Source organism: Micrasema longulum, unplaced genomic scaffold (assembly GCF_059751315.1).
Source record: "Micrasema longulum isolate JH-2025_06_02 unplaced genomic scaffold, ASM5975131v1 h1tg000609l, whole genome shotgun sequence".
Lineage (NCBI taxonomy): Eukaryota > Metazoa > Arthropoda > Insecta > Trichoptera > Brachycentridae > Micrasema > Micrasema longulum.
The window spans coordinates 97,195-116,664 of record NW_028277805.1 but is presented as its reverse complement, the minus strand read 5'-3'; the positions used below and the strand labels follow the sequence as shown (position 1 = coordinate 116,664).

General features: G+C 34.2%; 2 protein-coding genes and 2 long non-coding RNA genes across 6 annotated transcripts in view; 2 read left to right on the top strand and 2 right to left on the bottom strand.

The window, feature by feature from the left end:
- Positions 1 to 6,014, top strand: part of LOC148280177 (MYND-type zinc finger-containing chromatin reader Zmynd8-like) — a 51,878-nt gene extending 45,864 nt beyond the window's left edge. For 2 of the 3 annotated variants that reach the window (XM_088228800.1, XM_088228799.1), the window contains 4 exons: positions 1,741 to 1,864; positions 2,564 to 2,708; positions 3,462 to 3,591; positions 4,491 to 6,014. In XM_088228800.1, the coding sequence (XP_088084926.1) occupies positions 1,741 to 1,864; positions 2,564 to 2,708; positions 3,462 to 3,591; positions 4,491 to 4,639 (548 nt within the window). In that variant the 3' untranslated portion in view covers positions 4,640 to 6,014. The remainder of the gene's footprint in view (positions 1 to 1,740; positions 1,865 to 2,563; positions 2,709 to 3,461; positions 3,592 to 4,490) is intronic. The other variant, XM_088228801.1, reaches the window with a different exon arrangement.
- LOC148280178 (uncharacterized) lies at positions 2,784 to 3,576 on the bottom strand. The gene is made up of 2 exons (XR_015822673.1): positions 3,407 to 3,576; positions 2,784 to 2,880 (listed from the first exon to the last, which is right to left on the bottom strand). It is a non-coding gene; the product is annotated as an uncharacterized LOC148280178 (long non-coding RNA).
- A 3,290-nt stretch (positions 6,015 to 9,304) lies between the features above and the next one.
- Positions 9,305 to 11,424, bottom strand: rnh1 (ribonuclease H1). The gene is made up of 2 exons (XM_088228803.1): positions 10,560 to 11,424; positions 9,305 to 9,875 (listed from the first exon to the last, which is right to left on the bottom strand). The coding sequence occupies exons 1-2, from the start codon at positions 11,353 to 11,355 to the stop codon at positions 9,682 to 9,684; spliced, it is 990 nt and encodes a 329-aa protein (XP_088084929.1). The 5' UTR covers positions 11,356 to 11,424; the 3' UTR covers positions 9,305 to 9,681.
- A 3,708-nt stretch (positions 11,425 to 15,132) lies between these two features.
- LOC148280175 (uncharacterized) lies at positions 15,133 to 16,232 on the top strand. The gene is made up of 3 exons (XR_015822672.1): positions 15,133 to 15,271; positions 15,670 to 15,966; positions 16,053 to 16,232. It is a non-coding gene; the product is annotated as an uncharacterized LOC148280175 (long non-coding RNA).
- Positions 16,233 to 19,470: the final 3,238 nt, after the last annotated feature.

Genomic DNA, 19,470 nt, shown 5'->3' with positions numbered 1-19,470 from the left:
TCACGTGAAGGTAAGGCGAAAGTCTTACACTTTAGGGGGGCTATTACAAACACTATCTTTATTGATACTTTTCTACTATCTCTGTCTACCGAGGCACGCTCTACTGACATGTTGATAAATATTTCCAGGATGCAATGTTCATATGAAATTGCAATATTTTTTTTTTTGCGGTGGTAACATTTCTCGAGTCCAATATATTCTTCTACTACTACTACTACCATCACGCCATTTCTCCGTAGGGGTAGGCAGAGAGAATGGACCGCCACATACGTCTATTCTGGCATACAATCCTAGCCTCTTCCACATTCATACATCTTGTCATACATGCCCTTCGGTTCTGTCTGCTTTTGACATGACCAGACTTAAGATTTTGGTTTAACTGATCATGCCACGTCTTCCTCGGTCGTCCTCGTCTCACGTTGCCGTTCATTTTCGCCATATATACTTGTTTTACCATTCTTTCGTCGTTCATTCGTTCTACGTGACCAAACCATCTCGGAGACCCTTTCTTAATCTTATCAATTATACTTGACTCAGGTTTACACTCTCGCCTGATTTCATCATTCGTAACCCTGTCATACATTGATTTCCCACACATTTGTCTAAGAGATCGCATTTCAACCGCGTTCACTCGGCTTTCATCCTTCTTCTGCCAGTTCCATGTTTCACTTCCATACATAAGTGTTGGGACTAAAACTCCGTTGTGCACTGCCAGTTTAGCTCCGATTGACATATTTTTATTAGCAATTACTGTGCTTAGTGCTCCGTTCATTTTGTTGCCCGCATTCACTCTCCTTTCAACATCTTTTTCTACTCTTCCATCTCTTGAAAACATGCTTCCCAGATACACAAATTCTTCTACTTGCTCGAGACATTCGTTGTTTACATGCCAATATATTCTTAATACTTTAAAACAAACACCAAAATTACTCAAACAAACAAACCATCACGCCGTTTCACCGTAGTGGTAGGCAGAGAGGATAGAACGCCATATCACTCTATCTTTGCATGCAGATCTTGCTTCATCTACATTCATACATCTTCTCATGCATGCACGCCGATTATTCCTACTTTTGACTAGTCCATCTTCAAGTATTTGATGAACTTGATCGTGCCATGTCTTTCTCGGCCTTCCTCGTTTTCTGCATCCATCAACATTCGCATCGTAGATCCTTTTAGCTGTTCTTTCGTTGTCTATTCGCTCTAAATGTCCAAACCGACGCAGCACCCCTTTCTTGATTCTGTCAATAATGCATATCTCGCCTTACACAGTTCACGGATCTCGACATTTGTGCACCTATCATACATCGTTTTACCACACATTCGCCCGACGGATCGCATTTCGCCAGCATTTAACCTACTTTCATCATCATTTTTTCAATTCCATACTTCGCTCCCATACATTAGAGCCACTCAATTATTACAAAATACCTGTGTTTACACATTTCAATAAACATTAATAAGTTCAATATGCCGACCGGTTTCAGACCATGACTGTTCCTTTGCCGAGGCTTAAAAATTATCTAACATCTAATATTTTTAATCTTACAGAATCGTACTTAAACAATGAAATAAAATAAGCAAATTCAGTTTAAAGATAGTGAATATTGATATTTAAAAAATACAATTTGAGTATCAATACAGTGCTCTATGCACCACGTGGTGCGGATATAGGTAATAGTGATAATTTTTATAAAACAAAAATAAAATAGCCACATGTTTTCTTTTATGAAATTCTAGATTTAACCATTAAGGAGATCAAATCCAGTTTGGAGGGGGAGAAGTCTCGGGTGTTGGTCGAACAGCGACAGGTTCTAGAAGCCGAAAAGTTACTCGCAGTTTCTGAAGCTAAAAAGAAGCAGTGGTAAGTTGATTCTTCTTAACTACTTAACAAATGATAGGTTCTCATCTGGCTGCATGCAACAATATTAATCCTTCTAAATTATTAACTATCACCTTCATACATCATTGATTAATAATATTAAAGTATACGCTATAGTGTTATTAGTCGGAAAGGGGGTGATTGTTTGATTGATACGCTCCGCAACTATGTATGTAATCCAGAAATGTACTGGAATCTCGTTTTACAGTTTTTTTTTTTACATGGTTTTGAAATAACACTCCAAATATGTAAATATGTAAATTCAAAATTTTATTTTCATTATTTTTTATTTACACATAAAATAATTTTAACATGCTGTTTTCAAATCAAATGAAAAACTAGATGACATAATATTGTTTAAAAAAATACAAAATATAGAAATATTTTTAGTGAAATCATTGAAAATAATCAAAAAAATATCAACAATCGTTTTTACAACTTTTCTGGAAGTAAATGTACAGTAAAGTGTAGCAAATTAATTTGAATTTTTATGTAATTCCTATTTTTTCCATATATTTTTCATTTCCTCTCTTTACCGTTTTTTTTTTATTGCTCCCTTGAAAAACGTAAAAAGAGGGTTTTACTGTAGTTTTACATTATCTGTTTCCAAGATGATAGTATATGATGGTAGCAGCAATCATTTCTACTTACTATCCTGCTGAGTAATGTTCCTTTCCTCAGGTGTGCCAACTGCGAACAGATGTCCCAGTTCTACTGCTGTTGGAACACTTCCTACTGTGGGTACCCGTGCCAGCAAGCTCACTGGCCATTACACATGAAGACTTGTACGCAGCCCTCAAAAGACACCAGCCCGCCCACTACTCTGGTATTTATACTGTCTATTATTGATTTAGCTTTATATGTAAGGTAGAGTTTGTCAAACAAAAATAAGAACAACAGATTTTGGCATTGGCAATTTTATTGGTGATGTAAAGGTTACGTTTTTTGTCTTCGTTTACTGATATTCCAGTTTTTTTTGGGTATCGATCTCCTAATTCCTAGAAAAAAATGTAAATCGGACTTTAGCGTAAATAATCTACAAAAAGCCCACTAACTTTGGTGGGGATAAAATGGAAAAATAAAAAATATTACTTTGTAATCCAGTAAAACCCCCTTTTTACATTTTTCAAGGGAGCAAGAAAAAAGTGTAAAACTGAGTAAAACGCTAAAGTGAGGAAATGAAAAATTTATGGGAAAATGGGAATTACATAAAAATCAAATTGATTTACTACACTATAGTGTACATATACTTTCAGAAAAATTGTAAAAACGGTGATAAGTGGAAATTGACAATATTTTTTTACCTTTTTTTGAATGATTTCACTAAAAATATTTTTATATTTTTTCAAACAATATTATGTAATCTGTTTTTTTTTATTTGATTGAAAAACACTATGTTAAAATGATTTTATGTGCAAATAAAAAAAAACCAAAAATAGAATTTTGAATTTGCATAAAATAACAAAATATTTTTTCCCCTACATGTTGGAAAATTATTTAATTTTTTTAAAATTAAATTTTTACCTGAATTATTTCGGGGTATTTTGATGAAATAATTACGTAATATTGTTTGTCCTAGAATCGCCCACCCGTGGCCACGGGACAAGTTGTGAATCGTAATAAGAAGCAAGTCATCATCGCACGGACCTCCGTACCTAACATGATACATCAGACTGCTGTTCAGAGCATCATTCCTGCCACCATAATAAGTAAGTCTTAGTTCGTGTACATTATTTTGAAGATTTTTGTCAATGGATAAAACTTATAAATACCAACATAATAATTAAATTTCCCAGCATGTGAATTTTATTGTTAGCCTTCGCAGCCTCAATCCTGGGGATTGGTTTGCAGCAAAGTCCTGCATCTCGTCCTCCATTGGTCTCTATTTTCTGCAGCCCTCTTCAGCTCCACATATGAGGCGCAGTTTAAATCTTCGCACACTTGCTCCAAATATCGCCATCTATAATTTGTCCCCTCAGCCATTCCCTCTGTGATGTCGTGCAGGGGACCCTCATGGCGCATAATGTGGCCGATCCATCGGGCTCGCCACTCTGAGATGGTTTTGATTCGGTGCCTACCTTCTTTGATTCTGTTGAGAACCTCGTCATTAGTGATGTGTTCCTAATACTTGCACCACATCCTGAAGGCCTCTAGTCTTTTTGGTTGTTGTTGGTATCCCTGTAAAAACAAAAGATTTTCATTTACTCATTTTTTCTTTCTTTTACAGAAGTTGGTTGCTGATATTTTCAATTTTAAGTTTAATTTTACAGACATTCTTTGTTTTTCGGCTGCTACATTTTTTGATTCTTAAATGTTTATATTCTTTTAATGTTTCATTTTAGGAGTTTCAGATTTTCTGCTTTTACAGATACGATTGAACCTCCCTTAAAGAGGATAATTATTTCTACAATCTTACTTGTAATGCAGTACATACTCAAAACATTGATGAAAAATAATTTAATTAAATCACTATTGTGTAAATAATTTTGAATTCTTGTTAATTTTTAACGTAACCAACCGGTCGATAGTTATTCCAAATTTGTAGATTTAGGCATCACTCGTCTTTTATTTCTATAGTGCAACATTCATTATTACCTTTTCTTTCCAGCGAAACCGAGCACGTACAAAGTAGTGACAAACCAGAATGCCACGGTCACATCCTCCACTCCGCAGCCTCCAGACAAAGCCGCAGAACAGCCCGCCGAGCTCCCGGCGACAAAGAGCGGAAGTTCCGGAATGTACATCCTGGGAACATAGCCTCTTATAATACTCAAATTAAATAAGTTTCATCTCAACCGTTGACTCGGTGTCTTGTATAACTCAGTCTGTTACGTAAAAGTGTGAAGAATTACCATTTGGAAGCCAGAAATCGATCCCAGGACCTCGAACATGGCATTTGTGTTCTTAGGATATCCCCAAATATATTCATTGATACACTGAACGGAGAGTATATCGATCATCTGATTTATGAAGGTAAGGTGATCAGTCTTACGTCCAGGAGCATGAAATGTTGCAGCGTAGAACCACATTTTTAACAAATATTTCATATCGACCTTCCCGGGAATTGAACCCGGGACCTCAAGCATGGCAAACCACTACACTGCGAGGCGGAAATGCTCCACTCGATTGTTATTCAGAATTTTTACGCGAGAGTGGCCATCAAGTCGCAAGCACTCCGGATATAATAAATAATACACTAACTTCCTTTATCTGCACCTGATGGTGCATAGGACGCTGCATCGGTACACCGAGAAGGCGATATGATCAGTCTTACGCTCTGGGCGCCAGTTCAGGGACTACGAAATGAGGGAGTTAAAGGCAAAAACGCCATTGTCTATGATTTTTGTTCTTGCGAAGATCAACAAAACCAATAGCGAAAAGACTGTTTCTTTTAAGCTCGATGTAGAAGTGTTAATAACGAGTTTCCAGAAAGTAGAACCGATATTGGCGTGGTTTCTTGTACATACCCGATACATAGAAAAATACAAGGATTGTATACCAATTCAGAACATAAGTCCGTACACAATGTACCATTAAAGAAAATAGTCTTTTCGCTACTAGTTTTGTTGGTCTTCCCTAAAACAGTGATCATGGACAGTAGCATCTTTGCTTTTAACCCTTTCAAATACTGTAGTATAAAAACACATTTTTATACAAATACTTTATACTAACATGTCAGGAATCTAAGCAGGGACTTTTTGAGAGAGTAGGCAATTGGGCAACTACCAGACCATGAGGTGGACACTTGAGCTAATTTACTTTCTATACTTTTTTTAGAAATACCTTTTTTTCTTTATGAATTAAGTCCAACAAAGTGATCAGTCTCAAAATGGCTTCCACTTGTTTGATTTCTTAAATTTTCTGTGCTTCAGTGAGTTGTTCAGTTATTCAAGGTGATAAAAGGTAGATAGATGCAAAAGGAATATGTTAACATATTGGGCCCGCCTATCAAAATAAAAATGCATATTTTTTTATGAATTGTGAGTTATTTTGAAACAGAATGTAAATTACTTGTATGGCTCTTTTTAAATGTCCATTTTAAGATATGGAACGCTCATTGCTCATTATGCATCCGGTTTTTGAACCCTATTTTTGTGTAAATAAATTATTCTATAATGAAAATTCGTACCTATATAATTTTTTATTCATATTTTTGCCCATTTTCCTTAGTAAAATTTGGAAATCTGTGTACGAGTTACGGCATTTGGATGGTTAGACGAATAAGCTTCACCATGTGACTAATATTTTTATTTTAAGTAGAAATGAGTAGTGTAGATATTCCCATAGCTTATACAACCAAACATAAAAACATTAGAATAACCTTGTATTAATTCTCTGTAATTATGTTAATTTCTGTATGTTATGTAAATAATTTGTTTACGTTTTGCCTTTCCAATGTTTTGGAAACTACCTGCGCGAATCATTTGCTAAGATGTTATGCCCGCTTTTTCCGACTACCGATTCACAAATCAAATGTAGCGAGGCGTAACATCTCAATAAACATGCGTTTTATACTGTCATTTTAGAAATAAACATTGAATATCTTTTTTGTCATCTTTAGTTTAGCTCGACTACATTGTATATAAATATTTTTTATAAAAATATTATTATTTTAAGATAGAACACAAGCGACTTTATGTTTGTCTGTGCTATCGTTTTATAACCCTTTAGGTGGCACAAACGAGATATCTCGCGCACTGTCAGAGCCGGACCTGCCGTAGGCTCAGGCTAACAAGGGAGGGGAGAATAATATGCTTCTATTAATATATAAATGTGTGTAATTCTGTCCCCTTTCAGTAAGTGACAGGCACGAGATTCAGTTAGATTCGATGCTGCCCGTGGACAGTGTAACATGAACATTCGCATGTAAATATCCAGAATATGTTTTACCACCGATTAAACACACTGCCTAATATTAATAGAGACCATTCCACTTATAATTCTGCAAAATATCCTCTAACAAAACTTATCCCCATTGACAGTACACCGAAACCTCTTCTTTATAAACAACACGGTACAAATATGAAATTGAAAAATACATACATATTAATTTAACAATGCGTAATAACATAATTATTATACTATTCGTTTATAGAATTCACTAAATCGCTCAAAAGAGCAAAAACTTACTAGGCGCAGAAAAGTATGCGCAAGGGGACAGTGAATAATATTTGTTACAATTTTTTGAAGCATTTCGTTGTCATGTGTTGTTTTTTAATAAGATGAAATAAAGTACAATAAATAGTAAACAATGTCTGTCCAACATGGCACTCAGTTGTAGCTATATTTTAAAATAAAAACCAAATTTATTCAGATAAATTTTCTGTAAAACAAGCTTAAATTAAAATCTCTTGTATGTAAATGTGACATCAACACAACAAAAAATCATCAATATTATACTGAAAAATACTACATAGATGGCATCAAGAATTCTCTTGTAGCAATCCTAAAGATGTCTAAATTGGCTGTGAAAAAAATGGTTTTAAAATATAATGATTTTATTACAAGTCGGTGAGTTTATATTATATAATTATTTACTAACATTTAATAAAATGGTTTTATTTCAACAACGCAAACAAACATAGACTCGCTTAAACCCCGTTACATTAAGGTATTCTCATAAGAACTTGCATTTAATAGTTTTATTAATTCATTACATTCATTAAATATCTCTTTGGTTTTTATTTTTAGATCCCGTAAATAAACTAATTCCCGTCCTTTATCCATGAAGCGCAGCATTGGGCTGAAGAAATTGCTTCGAGACATCAATTCTGAGTGTATAATCAATCAATCGAGAATGCTCGAGAATCATAATTTCCGTCTCTCCACCGAGTGGTGCACCAAATTCGGCGTATTTCGATCATCTGTCACATGAAGATAATGTGCCAGCCCAGAGACAGTGAAATATCGCAGTGAACCTTTAGAATAAATATTTCACCTTGACCCAGCCAGGAGAATCCAACATAGCATGGTCGTCGAATGCGCCGACATAAATCTCCATCTTTTTTACTTTTTTCATCTCTTATTTTCTTTCTCAGGATTTTTTCCCGAGGGTAGTTGTCAAGTAAAAAATGATCATTCGGGTTCTATTTCATTCACAGAACTGCAACAAGCCCGGACGCAGACACCCGAGAATACCCTTGGGCATGTTAAGTATATTTCAATAAAAGTTTATTTTTACACTCTCGAGAAGTTATCGAAGCAAAAGGTTTGCATTTGGTGTTTAAATGTTATTGGATCAAAAAGACGATATGTATTAACTAAGATTTTTTTTATTACAACCTTTCTCAACAAAATGTAAATTCAACAATAATTATGTACATAGGAATAATACTCTCACATCAACAACCAGGGCCCATCCAGGCTTTGAAGGGTGCAGCTTTTATAGGCTTGTATAACAACAAAAATACAATTTTAAGAATATCCGTCCTCCGTCTAGGTATGAAAGGCGAGAATTAACTCACAAATACTCTTCACAACGGATCTACGCAGGCCGCAGTGACATCGGGAGCTTATTTAACACTAATTCCCGCCAGTAAGAACAAAAAGATGTCAACGCATTTATTTTGATATGCTTTTATTGTCTGCCATTGGGATTTTACTTAGCAAATTGCTCTAAAACTCGATTTTAGCAAAAAAAAACATTTTAATCCTAGTAGGGCAGGGTTGAAAGAACACGCTGTATAATCACTTTGTAAAGCGCCCTTGAGGTATTGTATTACGAAAATGACGCTATATAAGTTATCCATAATAATAATAGGGCCCGCACCACAAAATCAGTCTAGGATCAACAGATCCAAAATACGATAAATAACAATATTATTTTACATAGATAAGTATATTAGAATTATCATAAAAATAATTCAATTTATGGCTCAGAACTGGTAAAAAAATCAATTAATCAAAGTAGTTTGATACTTCGTGAAGGGTTCCAGGTTCGTTTCCCGGTGAGAACAAAAAAGGGGATTTTTCTCAAGTCTGGGTGTTCTGTGTTGTAATTCACCACTTTAATTTATTTGTTCTCTTTGTCTGTAGTGGTACAGTAAAAATGTACAAAATATTATTCAAAAATAAAATATATTTTTTTTTTAAATATTAACAACGGATTCAGTTCCAGTGGATTATAACAAGATCAATATCTTAACAGTGATAGATAAATCTTTGAAAACATGTATTCTTAAACATAAAAGTAAGTATGGGTTCAATCGTAGGCGTAAATGTTTTACAGTGCATAAAATCACTTAAGAGGATACTCTCTTCATACAAACATATTCCTGTATTTTCTCCCTGGATTATGGCACTAGAGCAATGATTTTTTTACACATAGATATTTACCATCGGTGTGTCTGTATCATTTTATATTTTTGATAAATTGTTTCTTAAGGGAACTAGAACCAGCCAAAAACAATTAAAAGCACACAGTTTTATCTGCCGTATTCGGGCGTACTTTATACACATATAACTAACTTAAAAACTCAGACACGGAAAATGTCATTCTACTCCTTAAAAATTGAAAGTTACAAAATGTTACGCATATAAAATATGTTAAATGTAAATTTGACAATATCGATAACGCTTTGCGTAGTAAATAAAAATGGAAAAAAATAGAGAATGGAAATAGTTTTAAAAAGATTCAATAAAATAAATAATACCGAAATCACCTAAAATGCCAAAACTGAAATTTGTGTTTTAATGTATTCATATAGTTCGTGTTAGACAAAATCGCATTTTTTAAAAATATTGTGTTAACTATTTGAAGTAAAAAGAGACGATTGTTCTGATATATTTTTACTTAAAAGCTACCGTCTATTATATTGGGAAGCTCCAGCCTTTGCTAACTGGTCGGCTCTTTCGTTCCCAAGTATTCCTTTATGTGCGTTCACATACACCCACTTGACATCCAACAGGTTGACCGCCTGATCCAAGTCCTTGAAGTCGATTTCATTCTTTACGGGACCACCGGATGCCAACTTCCATCCTTTACGCTTCCAACCTGCAAGAAATAAATAGAATATTCTACAATTCAAAATGGTCGATTATAAATTATTACAAAGACTAGATTTATGGATTTTTTAACCAGGTAGTGCCATAAGCGCGTTAATGCGCTCTCCGTTTCTGTACTCGGAAGGCCGGCCATACAAAAAAGTGAGTAAAGATGCACGCCTTTGTATGCGTATTCCAAAATATTACAGCTTTTGTACACTATGAGACATCTGTTCGAAGCTTGATGAAACACTAGGCCATGAGGAATTATTTAAATTATCGACACGACGGTGGTTCAAATAAGAATTTCTAAAAATTGCCTAAAATTTCGCGGCCTGCTGTGAACTGCTATATAATACCTAGCGGCACAGAAAAGGTTAATAAAGCAATTATTAAGCTTATTTCATAAGAAAACTGCAATACTTATAGTAAAATTCGACTTAGCAGTGAAAAATATTAAACTGACTAGGCCAATTAAAAAAAAAACATAATTCTCTAAATGTTATTGTAAAAGCATTTTAGACATTGACAATGTGTAATTAATCATTTGTCAATGGTCACTCTTGGTCTATTGCACGGCTAGTAAAAATGAATGAATTCGAAAAACCTTTTAAATAAAAATTATAAATATTCAACATTGAAATAAATTGATAAAAAATATGTACGATTATGTATTTTGTATGTTTGTACATACCGCTGACCCATTTGGTGATGGAGTTGATCACAAACTGCGAGTCTGTATTGATTGACAGTTTTTTTATACCTAAAGAATGTGCTATTTTAATGGCTTTGGTAGTCGCCTGAATCTCTCCACAGTTGTTGGTTGCCCTTCCCGAAACAGGTTCACTGATATTAAGCGGGTGGTCTTCTCCAAAGTAGACCCCTAAACCGGCTTTTGCAACTTTCGTGCCATTACTAGAGCAAGCACCATCCGTGTACACTACCACATAACCAGAATCATCCGTATCAAACTTATAAGATCTCCCCGCTTGCGTAATATCCACTTTTCTTCTTTTGCTGTCTTCTGTTAAGTGTGGAACTGATTCTCTGGGCCGTTTGACTCCCGCAGTGCCCGTCGCGGCTGGCATCGCATCAATCATTATACTCTTCTTGGGCGCCTTATTAAAAACCTTCTGCTTAATCTCGCCGACGTCGTTTTCAATTTGATCCATTTTCCGCATGATCGCGTCGTGAATGTCGTCAATATTGTCAAATTGAACGTCGTCATTTGAACTGCTTGCTACAGGTTTATACGATTTTTTAAATTTCGGATTAGGTGGCTTTGCACGCGGAGACGAATTTGAAGAAGTATTTTGTCTAGACGCTTGCGGTAAAGTTTGCCCTTCGTTTGTAATAAAACGCGTTGCCTCGTCCGGAGAGTCGAACTTTTTAAATCTCGCTCCCGTGAACCCTTTCACCTGAGTTTCGCATTCTGCCCACGTATTAAATATCCCCGGTCTCCTACCTCGAGCTACCGCATAAAACGGCATTTTTCCGTCGAAAAATGAACACTTTCTAAAACTTCGGGTTATAAATTTCAAAGTATTTAATAATAAGTAAGACATCTGTCAACCAGCACCAACTGTCATTTGTTTGGTTTTGCTTTCATAGATAGGATAATAGGATTGTCTATGACTTACATCTTACATTGGTGGCGGTTGATTTCATGTGTCATAAAAAAATATAATTGTGTCTCCTATATTTTTAAGTGAAAATTACATACTAATTTGTTTAAAAACAGTGGGTTTATATAAGATTTGTTTACTAACAAGTGTCTATAGTGTAATTAGTTAGTTTTAGATTGTTTTATTCCAATTATCCTGAAACCTCAAACCAGGTAACAAAACTTTTTTTTCTTATTTGTAAATGTAATTTCCTTTTATTGTAATATTTTTAAAAACATGGACGATAAAGAGAAACCATCGGATGGATCTCAATCTGATTCATCCTGCGGCACTATGGATTCAATTCCAGACCCCGCAGAATTCGTAATCGTAAAGGCCAAATCAAAGAAACCGAAACTCATGAATACGAAGAGGAAATCGAATTCTGATTCAGACCGCCCCCTCCCACACAAACCATCAACCTTTTGACATCCGGTTCCTGCAACCCCAGGTACCTCACAGGTCCCAAACGCATTAGCACCTACTACCACATCTACCACCGCATCTACCACCACACCTACCATCACGCCTACCAAAGTTCAATCCCGCATGTATAATGGAATGGATCACGCATCATTCATTGTACATGTAACCATAGTACAAGTAGACGGCGTCACCCCAACCCAGTTGTACGATATGGACTTCGTTCTTGACTTGTATAGAAATAGGTCACATTTGGACTGCCTGAGCTGGTATTCCAAACGAAATTATAGCGCGTTTTTACGTACTAAATACACATTATAGCGCGCTGTAAAAGCGTTCAGAATACCAGCCCTGGAACGGAATTAAGTCTGTCGGTGTAAAATCTTTGGTCTGTCGGTCGTAACCCTATTTCTGTGGACTTAAGAACGGCAAACGAGGCCAATACGTTTGTAGTATCTGAGATAGCCAAAAGGTCCGAACAGGACATTGTGGAGAATGCCGAGGTACCGCATGGATTAGGAAAAGTAATCAAGGCTCGATAATTAAACGACAAATCGAGTAATGGTAAAGTAGTCGAATGGAAACCCTCGCACACGGTGGTTTTTTGACCTTCGACTCGAAATCTCTGCCCTCCCATATATCTATATTCAATGTGTCCCTCCCTGTAGAATTCTATGTGTTCCCTACTATCCGGTGTAGATCAGTGTTGCTGCTGCAAATATGGTCATCACACTATGGAGAGTCCTGCACGGTAACAGTGGAGAATATAAAATGCCTTAATTGTTTCGGTTACCACTGTGCCACCAGCAAGCTGTGCTCTGACCTAAAAAGGCAACAAAATATTAAACATACGATGGCTGAAAAAAGCATATCGTACGAAGAAGCGGTGAAAATTTTCGGAAAAGTGACGATTTCTTACGCAGAAATCACCTCTAAAACAACAAAGCCGAAAACGATTGCTCAACCCTCCCCGTCAACATCCTTCAAAAAACAGTAGAGAAAAAGTTGAGGTCAAAAAAACCTCCCTCCAAACCCATTGCTCCTTATTACGATTCCTCATTCCTTTTCTTTCCAAATGGGCAACTTCTTTCGGGACCTAACGGGCGTGCTTTCCCCAGCATCGAACAACTCACTGATTTCTTCCATATTTAGTATTTTACTTTCACTCCTCCAAAATAATTTTCAAATACCGTCCAACATCGCCCACCAACTTCAAATGCTACCTTTCTCCTTAACTACCGCCATGGCTTCTCAGATGAGGATTCTTCAGTGGAAAAATCATAGTATCCTGAACAAAAAAGATGATCTTTTGTACACCATTCAAGAAGAATCTATCTCTCTTGTGGCTATCTCGGAGACATGGATTATCCCAGGATCTACTTAGCTTCCTCCCAAGCCAAGGGAAGACATCTTTTCCAATTAAAACCAAATGTAACAAAAAAGCCTTAGTTTTCCAAGGTGATTCTGAACAAGTTTGAGACATCTACCATATGCAAAATATGCATTGGGCACTGTTGTAATGGTTCTCACCTGTTCTGAATCCACGTCTGACTCTGCCATGTGCGAATGTCAGCTTGATGAGGAAGATCTAAATCATGTTTTTTTGGGTGCCCCATGAATGATGGTTATCCTGAGTTCCTATCCGACCTCTCCGTTATCAACGTCGCATTCCCTTTGCATATTCTAACTCTCCTGTCACCACCCAATAAATATGTATTTAAAATTTTATATAATATCTAGTTATAAATGATGTTAAGCTGTAAATATGTTACATTATTACATGTATATATTATATTAAATACTAACTTGTATATATTACATTACTAACACATGTGTAAATATTTAAAAAAAAACAAAAAAACTCGACACTGGCCAGAACACCCGAGTTAAGAGGTGAAAAGGCCATAAAAAATCAAGAAGAAGAAGAAACATTAAAATTCTCATAGACAATTTGGATTTTAATTTAAAAAAAAGAATTTTTCTATGGAATGAAAATAAATTGTCTCTGATGTCAAATGGCGGCACAATCAAATCACTGGGGTGACAGTCCCTATTGCGAAGTGTTTTACCCCCCTTGTGTTGGTAGTCATGGAGTTTTACCCCCCTTGTGTTGGTAGTAATGGAATTGGTAGTATCGCATCGCTATTTCGAGTAAGCGCTACGCACTTGCTACGTACGAGCGCTGATGTCGCATCATGACGTCACACAGTTAGAAAAAGCAAATGGCGCATGTGTGAAAAACGGTTTAAATTTAAAACCTGTGTTAATCTTAAATCTACGGCGTGCGTGTCCTGTTTTCGTTATTTTTTCGGTTTGTGTCAGTCTTCTCACCTTTTCTCTTCTATTAAAAGCAAAAAGCGCGTGTGAAAAATGGTTTAAATTTAAAACGTGTGTTAACCTTAAATCTACGGCGTGCGTGTGTCTTCTCACCTTTTCTCTTCTATTTTTCTCGCCTGTGATAATTATAACAATGTCAAAAAAGTGTTGTATGCTTTCTTGCCATGTATCCGGGGACATCGTCAAACTATATCGCTTTGCCAAAATTAGACACATCACATAGTAGAATTCGCTATGCATTTCGCGTATGTCAAAGACATTTTCAGGCAAAGTTCATTGAGGGAAACTGTAGGCTACTTCCTGAAGCAGCACCGGCTTTATTTACTGAAGAACATATAGCCAAGGAAGCAAAAATAAAAATTTATATATATCAAAACTGCGCTAATTTTGTCCCTTGCTTTGTTGAAAAACTCCCAAGGGTTACATACTCGTGCAGAAAAATTTTGCATCGCCTTCAAGACGAACCTTATATAGACTTCTTGGAGGATTGAGTTTCCGAACAGGAATAAATGCAAACACAAGAGCATTTTTTAAAAATATTAATTAATATTTAATAATTTCGCTGTCACCATAACTATCTTTTGGTGTGAAAAATGAAGGACTCCAAAGGCTTCTCGATTTTGGAATTGAGAAAAAGCCAGGTTTGTTTTAAAAAAAAAAAATAGTATTGCAAACAAATTATTTAGTTCCATTTGTAATGTCATAATTTTGAGAATATATATTTTTTTCTTATTTCAGATTTGCGGACCATGCCCTGGTTTTTATGATAAGGGAGATTTTTTATGATAGTGCTTACTATTTCTGTGAAGGGACAACTCCTGCCATTCAGTTAAATGTATTCGGGAAGTGTACGCTGCTGTTTCAGACACTGGTTTTATTATTAAGGCCAGTATATGTGACCAAGGTGCAACGAATGTTGGAGCACTTAAATATTTAAGAGAAGAAACACGAAGAATGTATTTGATTAATGGGAAAGATTATGGTAATAATAATTTTTAATATTTTATTAATAAAAAACTTTGTCAATCATGAAATTAATATTAGTTAGAAAACAAGGTTCTGGTATTCAAAATTACCCATCATCAAATGTTAACATAAACTTGCAAAGGTTTGTATTTACACCTAATGATGGGTGATGAATTCTGAATACCCAAGACTTGTGTACTAACTAATATTAAACTCGTATGTGGTGTATAAATACAAAGTGTTTTTTATTTAAAATTAATTCTACAAATTAATTTCTAAAACGGTAGATAGAATTATTTTTATTTCCTTAGTTTATAAATGCAAAATTACATTCAGATTTTCTTTACAAATATTTTAAATAATACTACTTCAGTTTTATATTATGTTTAATGTTTTATTGAAATTTGTTTGCAGATGAAACATTTTTTGAAATATGTAGTCATAAGGTTTTTATAATTTATGACCTCCCCCATTTGATAAAGGGGTTAAAAAATAATTTTCTCAATAAAAATACATCAACTGAGGCTAAAATTTCAAGTTGTAATGATTTAATTTTTGTGTATGAACGGGACGCAAGGATTGGAGATGTGAGGTTATTGAAATCAATACACGATGCACACATTATACCTGATAAAATCCGAAAAATGAAAGTAAGCAACTGAGTGTTGAATGAAAGGACGGTTGCTGCTCTTCGTTTTGCTGCAGAATTTGGTATGTATCTAAATGTGCCGGATGAGATCAAAATATGAATTAAAAATATTTAATCTTTAATAAATACTTGTTTTTTTCTATTTCAGAGTCATCACCCAAAAAATTAAGTTTGTTAGCCACCAGTGATGTCGTCTTATTCTTCGACAAACTCTCCGACAGTACAAATGGTGCTACCAACTTTTCCAAGGGTAAAATGAGATACATTACTACACCGCAGTCTACACACCATGCATTTTGGATTGATGCTATTAACAAATTGAAGAAAATGAAATTTGAATTCAGGAAGAGAGACGATTGTACCATCTCTAAAAAACTATATTTTGACCATCAAAGGTGTTCAAGGGCTCTGGGCAGACTTGCATCAGGCTGGTAATAAAAAACTAGTTCTGCGACGTCTCAACCAAGATCCATTGGAAAACTTTTTTGGTACAATAAGAATGTACAATGTAAAGAATGTGAATCCAACATGCAGAGACTTTGTCAACACTTTTAAGTCTGCACTTATTAGTAATTTTTTGTCGTCACACTCTCCGACACTTAACTGTGAAGACGATAGAGGGCGCATGATACTAAACCTGAAAGAGTTTTTAAGTTTCTCTCGTGATGGTCCCACATTACTTTCAGAACCTGAGCTCAATAATGAATCTAGGATGTCATTATCTAGTTTGTTAATAGCAGAATGCAATAGCATTACTGTGCATGATGTATCTATTTTACGCTCTCAACAGGAGAGAAGTAAAGTTGGAGCCCATGGATATTTTGCTGGTTGGATTTGTCGTAGATTGTTAAGTGACAATATTTGTGAGGCCTGCAAACAATCCCTTACTCAGTCAGAAGCTTCAATTCATCACAAATATGTATTGTTGAGAGAGAGAACTGGTTATTATTTAAAATTAGCATATAATAGCCTTCTGAATTTATTTACAAGGTGGATTGAAATTATTAATGGGTATTTAAATAATCCAAATAATCTTATTCAATCAAATATCCATAAAAACTTGCAGTATATAATAGAGGAAAATTTAAATTTTGAGTGGTTATAAATGTAATAAAAGTAAAATTTGTAAAGCTGATTTTTAAATTACAACTATTCAATTAGACACAGGAAATAAATAAAATATTGTCAGGAAAATATGATTCTATTTAGAATGTAAGTAATTTTAGAAGTAATTTTACTTGATTCGAATCTAAATGTTTTACAAAAATTGGCTGTTGTAAAAAGCAAAAAATATTAATCATTAATTTGTATTTTAAAATCATTAATTTGTATTTTAAAATCATTAATTTGTATTTAAGTAACTGTTATTTATTTACTCTTGCATATAAATACAGATGGTTTTTATCACATATTTTTAAATAAACAATTCTTATTGACCTATTTATTTATTTATTGTTGCAAAATGAATATGTTATGTATTTGTATAGCTAAAATACAGTATTTCTTTTAAATATGGACCTTTATTGTTCACATCATTATTGCAAATTAAATATGTTATGTCTTTTTTTAGCTAACATACAGTATTTCTTTTAAATATGGACTTCACTTTATTTGTTCAGTACACAAAATATGACATTTTTGCTTTTAATGTGCAATAAGTAGATATTATTTTAATAAGTAGCATTAAGCTGTTGCAATTATATTCTGAGATAAGAGCTATTCTAGCATTTTTAAATTTTTCTGTAATCATAACTTCCAGAAAGAAATTTTGATGTGAAAAGGGGCTAATTATTTTGAAATTTTTTGTATTATATAAAGTTGATGTATTCTGAACTGGGAGTATGTGCACATTCCGTTATACTAGGATCCCTATTGATTTTCTGATCCCACTTGGAGCAAGATCCCACGGTATTGGTTGATATAGATTTTTATCCACATCTGTCAACAGTCATATATCTTTTAACAAGATATTATTATGGTATCAATAAAATAAATAGTCGAGAGATTGATTCTCAAAGTGTATTCCTTGTTCATTGATAGGAATAAGTCTAGTGTTCTCCTTAAAAATATTGTTTTTGTTGGTTACAATATTTTTGCGATTATGTCTCGATAATACAATACACTAAATACAAAATATAACAACCGTTTACAAGTGAACAATACAACATTGTTCTTTCCAAGGATCCAAGTGGAATTATTGTATTGTCCCAGAATATTGTCTTTTGTGGTTGATGCTGTTTATTAGACAACATTTTCATATCTTTTATATTGTACTCCTGTAAATGGAACTTTAAGCTATGCATTAAAACATGCAGGATCCCGCTAATACGAGGATTTCACTGGATTGAATTTTTTTCATTCTGCAAAAAAACCTAGATTGAAAATCAGCTGCAGGGTTGGAAGCCCTAATCTGAACCACGACACATTATTTTTCTTTTATGCGTTTTAAAGTTGTATCAAATTTAATTTAAATGTAATGTTTTATTCTGAATAAAGACTAAAATATATACATTAAAACTATAAACATGTTATATAAGTATATATATATATAGAATTCAAATAAGTTTAGCTCTTCAGAAAGTATTGTATTCCAATGTTATCTTTTTTTGTTGCATAAATCTGTATTATATCAACTTAAATATATCCATATATGTATTGAAGCGTTCAATTGGCATGTTTTTCTTTCCAGAACTTAAAATAAAAATTGTCATGTTTAAGTATGTGTTCCATGTTGGCGTTTTTTTATCCAACTTAACACTGAATCAAAGTTAACAACGTAAACTAAATTATTAAAAAAATCATGTTCCATATAAAGTGTCTTTTTTTTCATCTCCTCTGTCTTCAAAGCCTCTTTACCATTAATGATCAGTGTTAGGGCAAGTTTGCTTTATAAAAGTTTGTTGTTAAATGTGGTGAATTCACTTTTAAATCACAAAAAAGGAATCTAAGATTTTTTATTAAATTTTATGGGTTGGCAATCAATTCCCAAAACTCATTATTTTCGAAATGCAGAATCATTAATGATAGAGAAGCTTTAATTCCTTCATAATATAAACTTGTAGTTTGATCAGTAGTAATAATTAAAAATCCGTGGTAAAAGTAACAATTTGGAAAAAAAGTGAATACTTCTGATTTTTAACTATTACTCATGATCAAGCTATGAGCTGTAAAAACTTTTAGGGAAAGTTTTGAATTTCCCGCGGATTTTTTTTTCGACGGATATAAGCGCCAACGTGAAATAGCGCGAATACAAAATTTGACCAATAGGAATGTGTTATTATACCTAAACGTCAATTAGTTGTTACGGCGCCGTAGTACTAAGTGGCAGATCTGAACTAGTAATAGTTCTACATTATCTCTGAATCAAATAAACTGTCGGTCAGCTAGAAAAAAATGAGCAGTAAAAGACAAATAATTAGATAAATCATTTTCAGACCAGAATTTACAAAAAAATACTAGATTCACCTAGTCAAAACACTATAGCATTATAATGACAGCACTGTCATCAACCTATTGTGTTTACTAATAGGTAAACTGGAATTTTCCTCAACTGCCTTTGCTATTTA

Coding starts and splice junctions, on each gene's coding strand:
- rnh1 (XM_088228803.1), bottom strand. CDS start 11,355: ATGCCGTTTTATGCGGTAGCTCGAGGTAGGAGACCGGGGATATTTAAT. Junction 9,876..10,559: donor CATCACCAAATGGGTCAGCG/GTATGTACAAAC, acceptor TATTTCTTGCAG/GTTGGAAGCGTAAAGGATGG.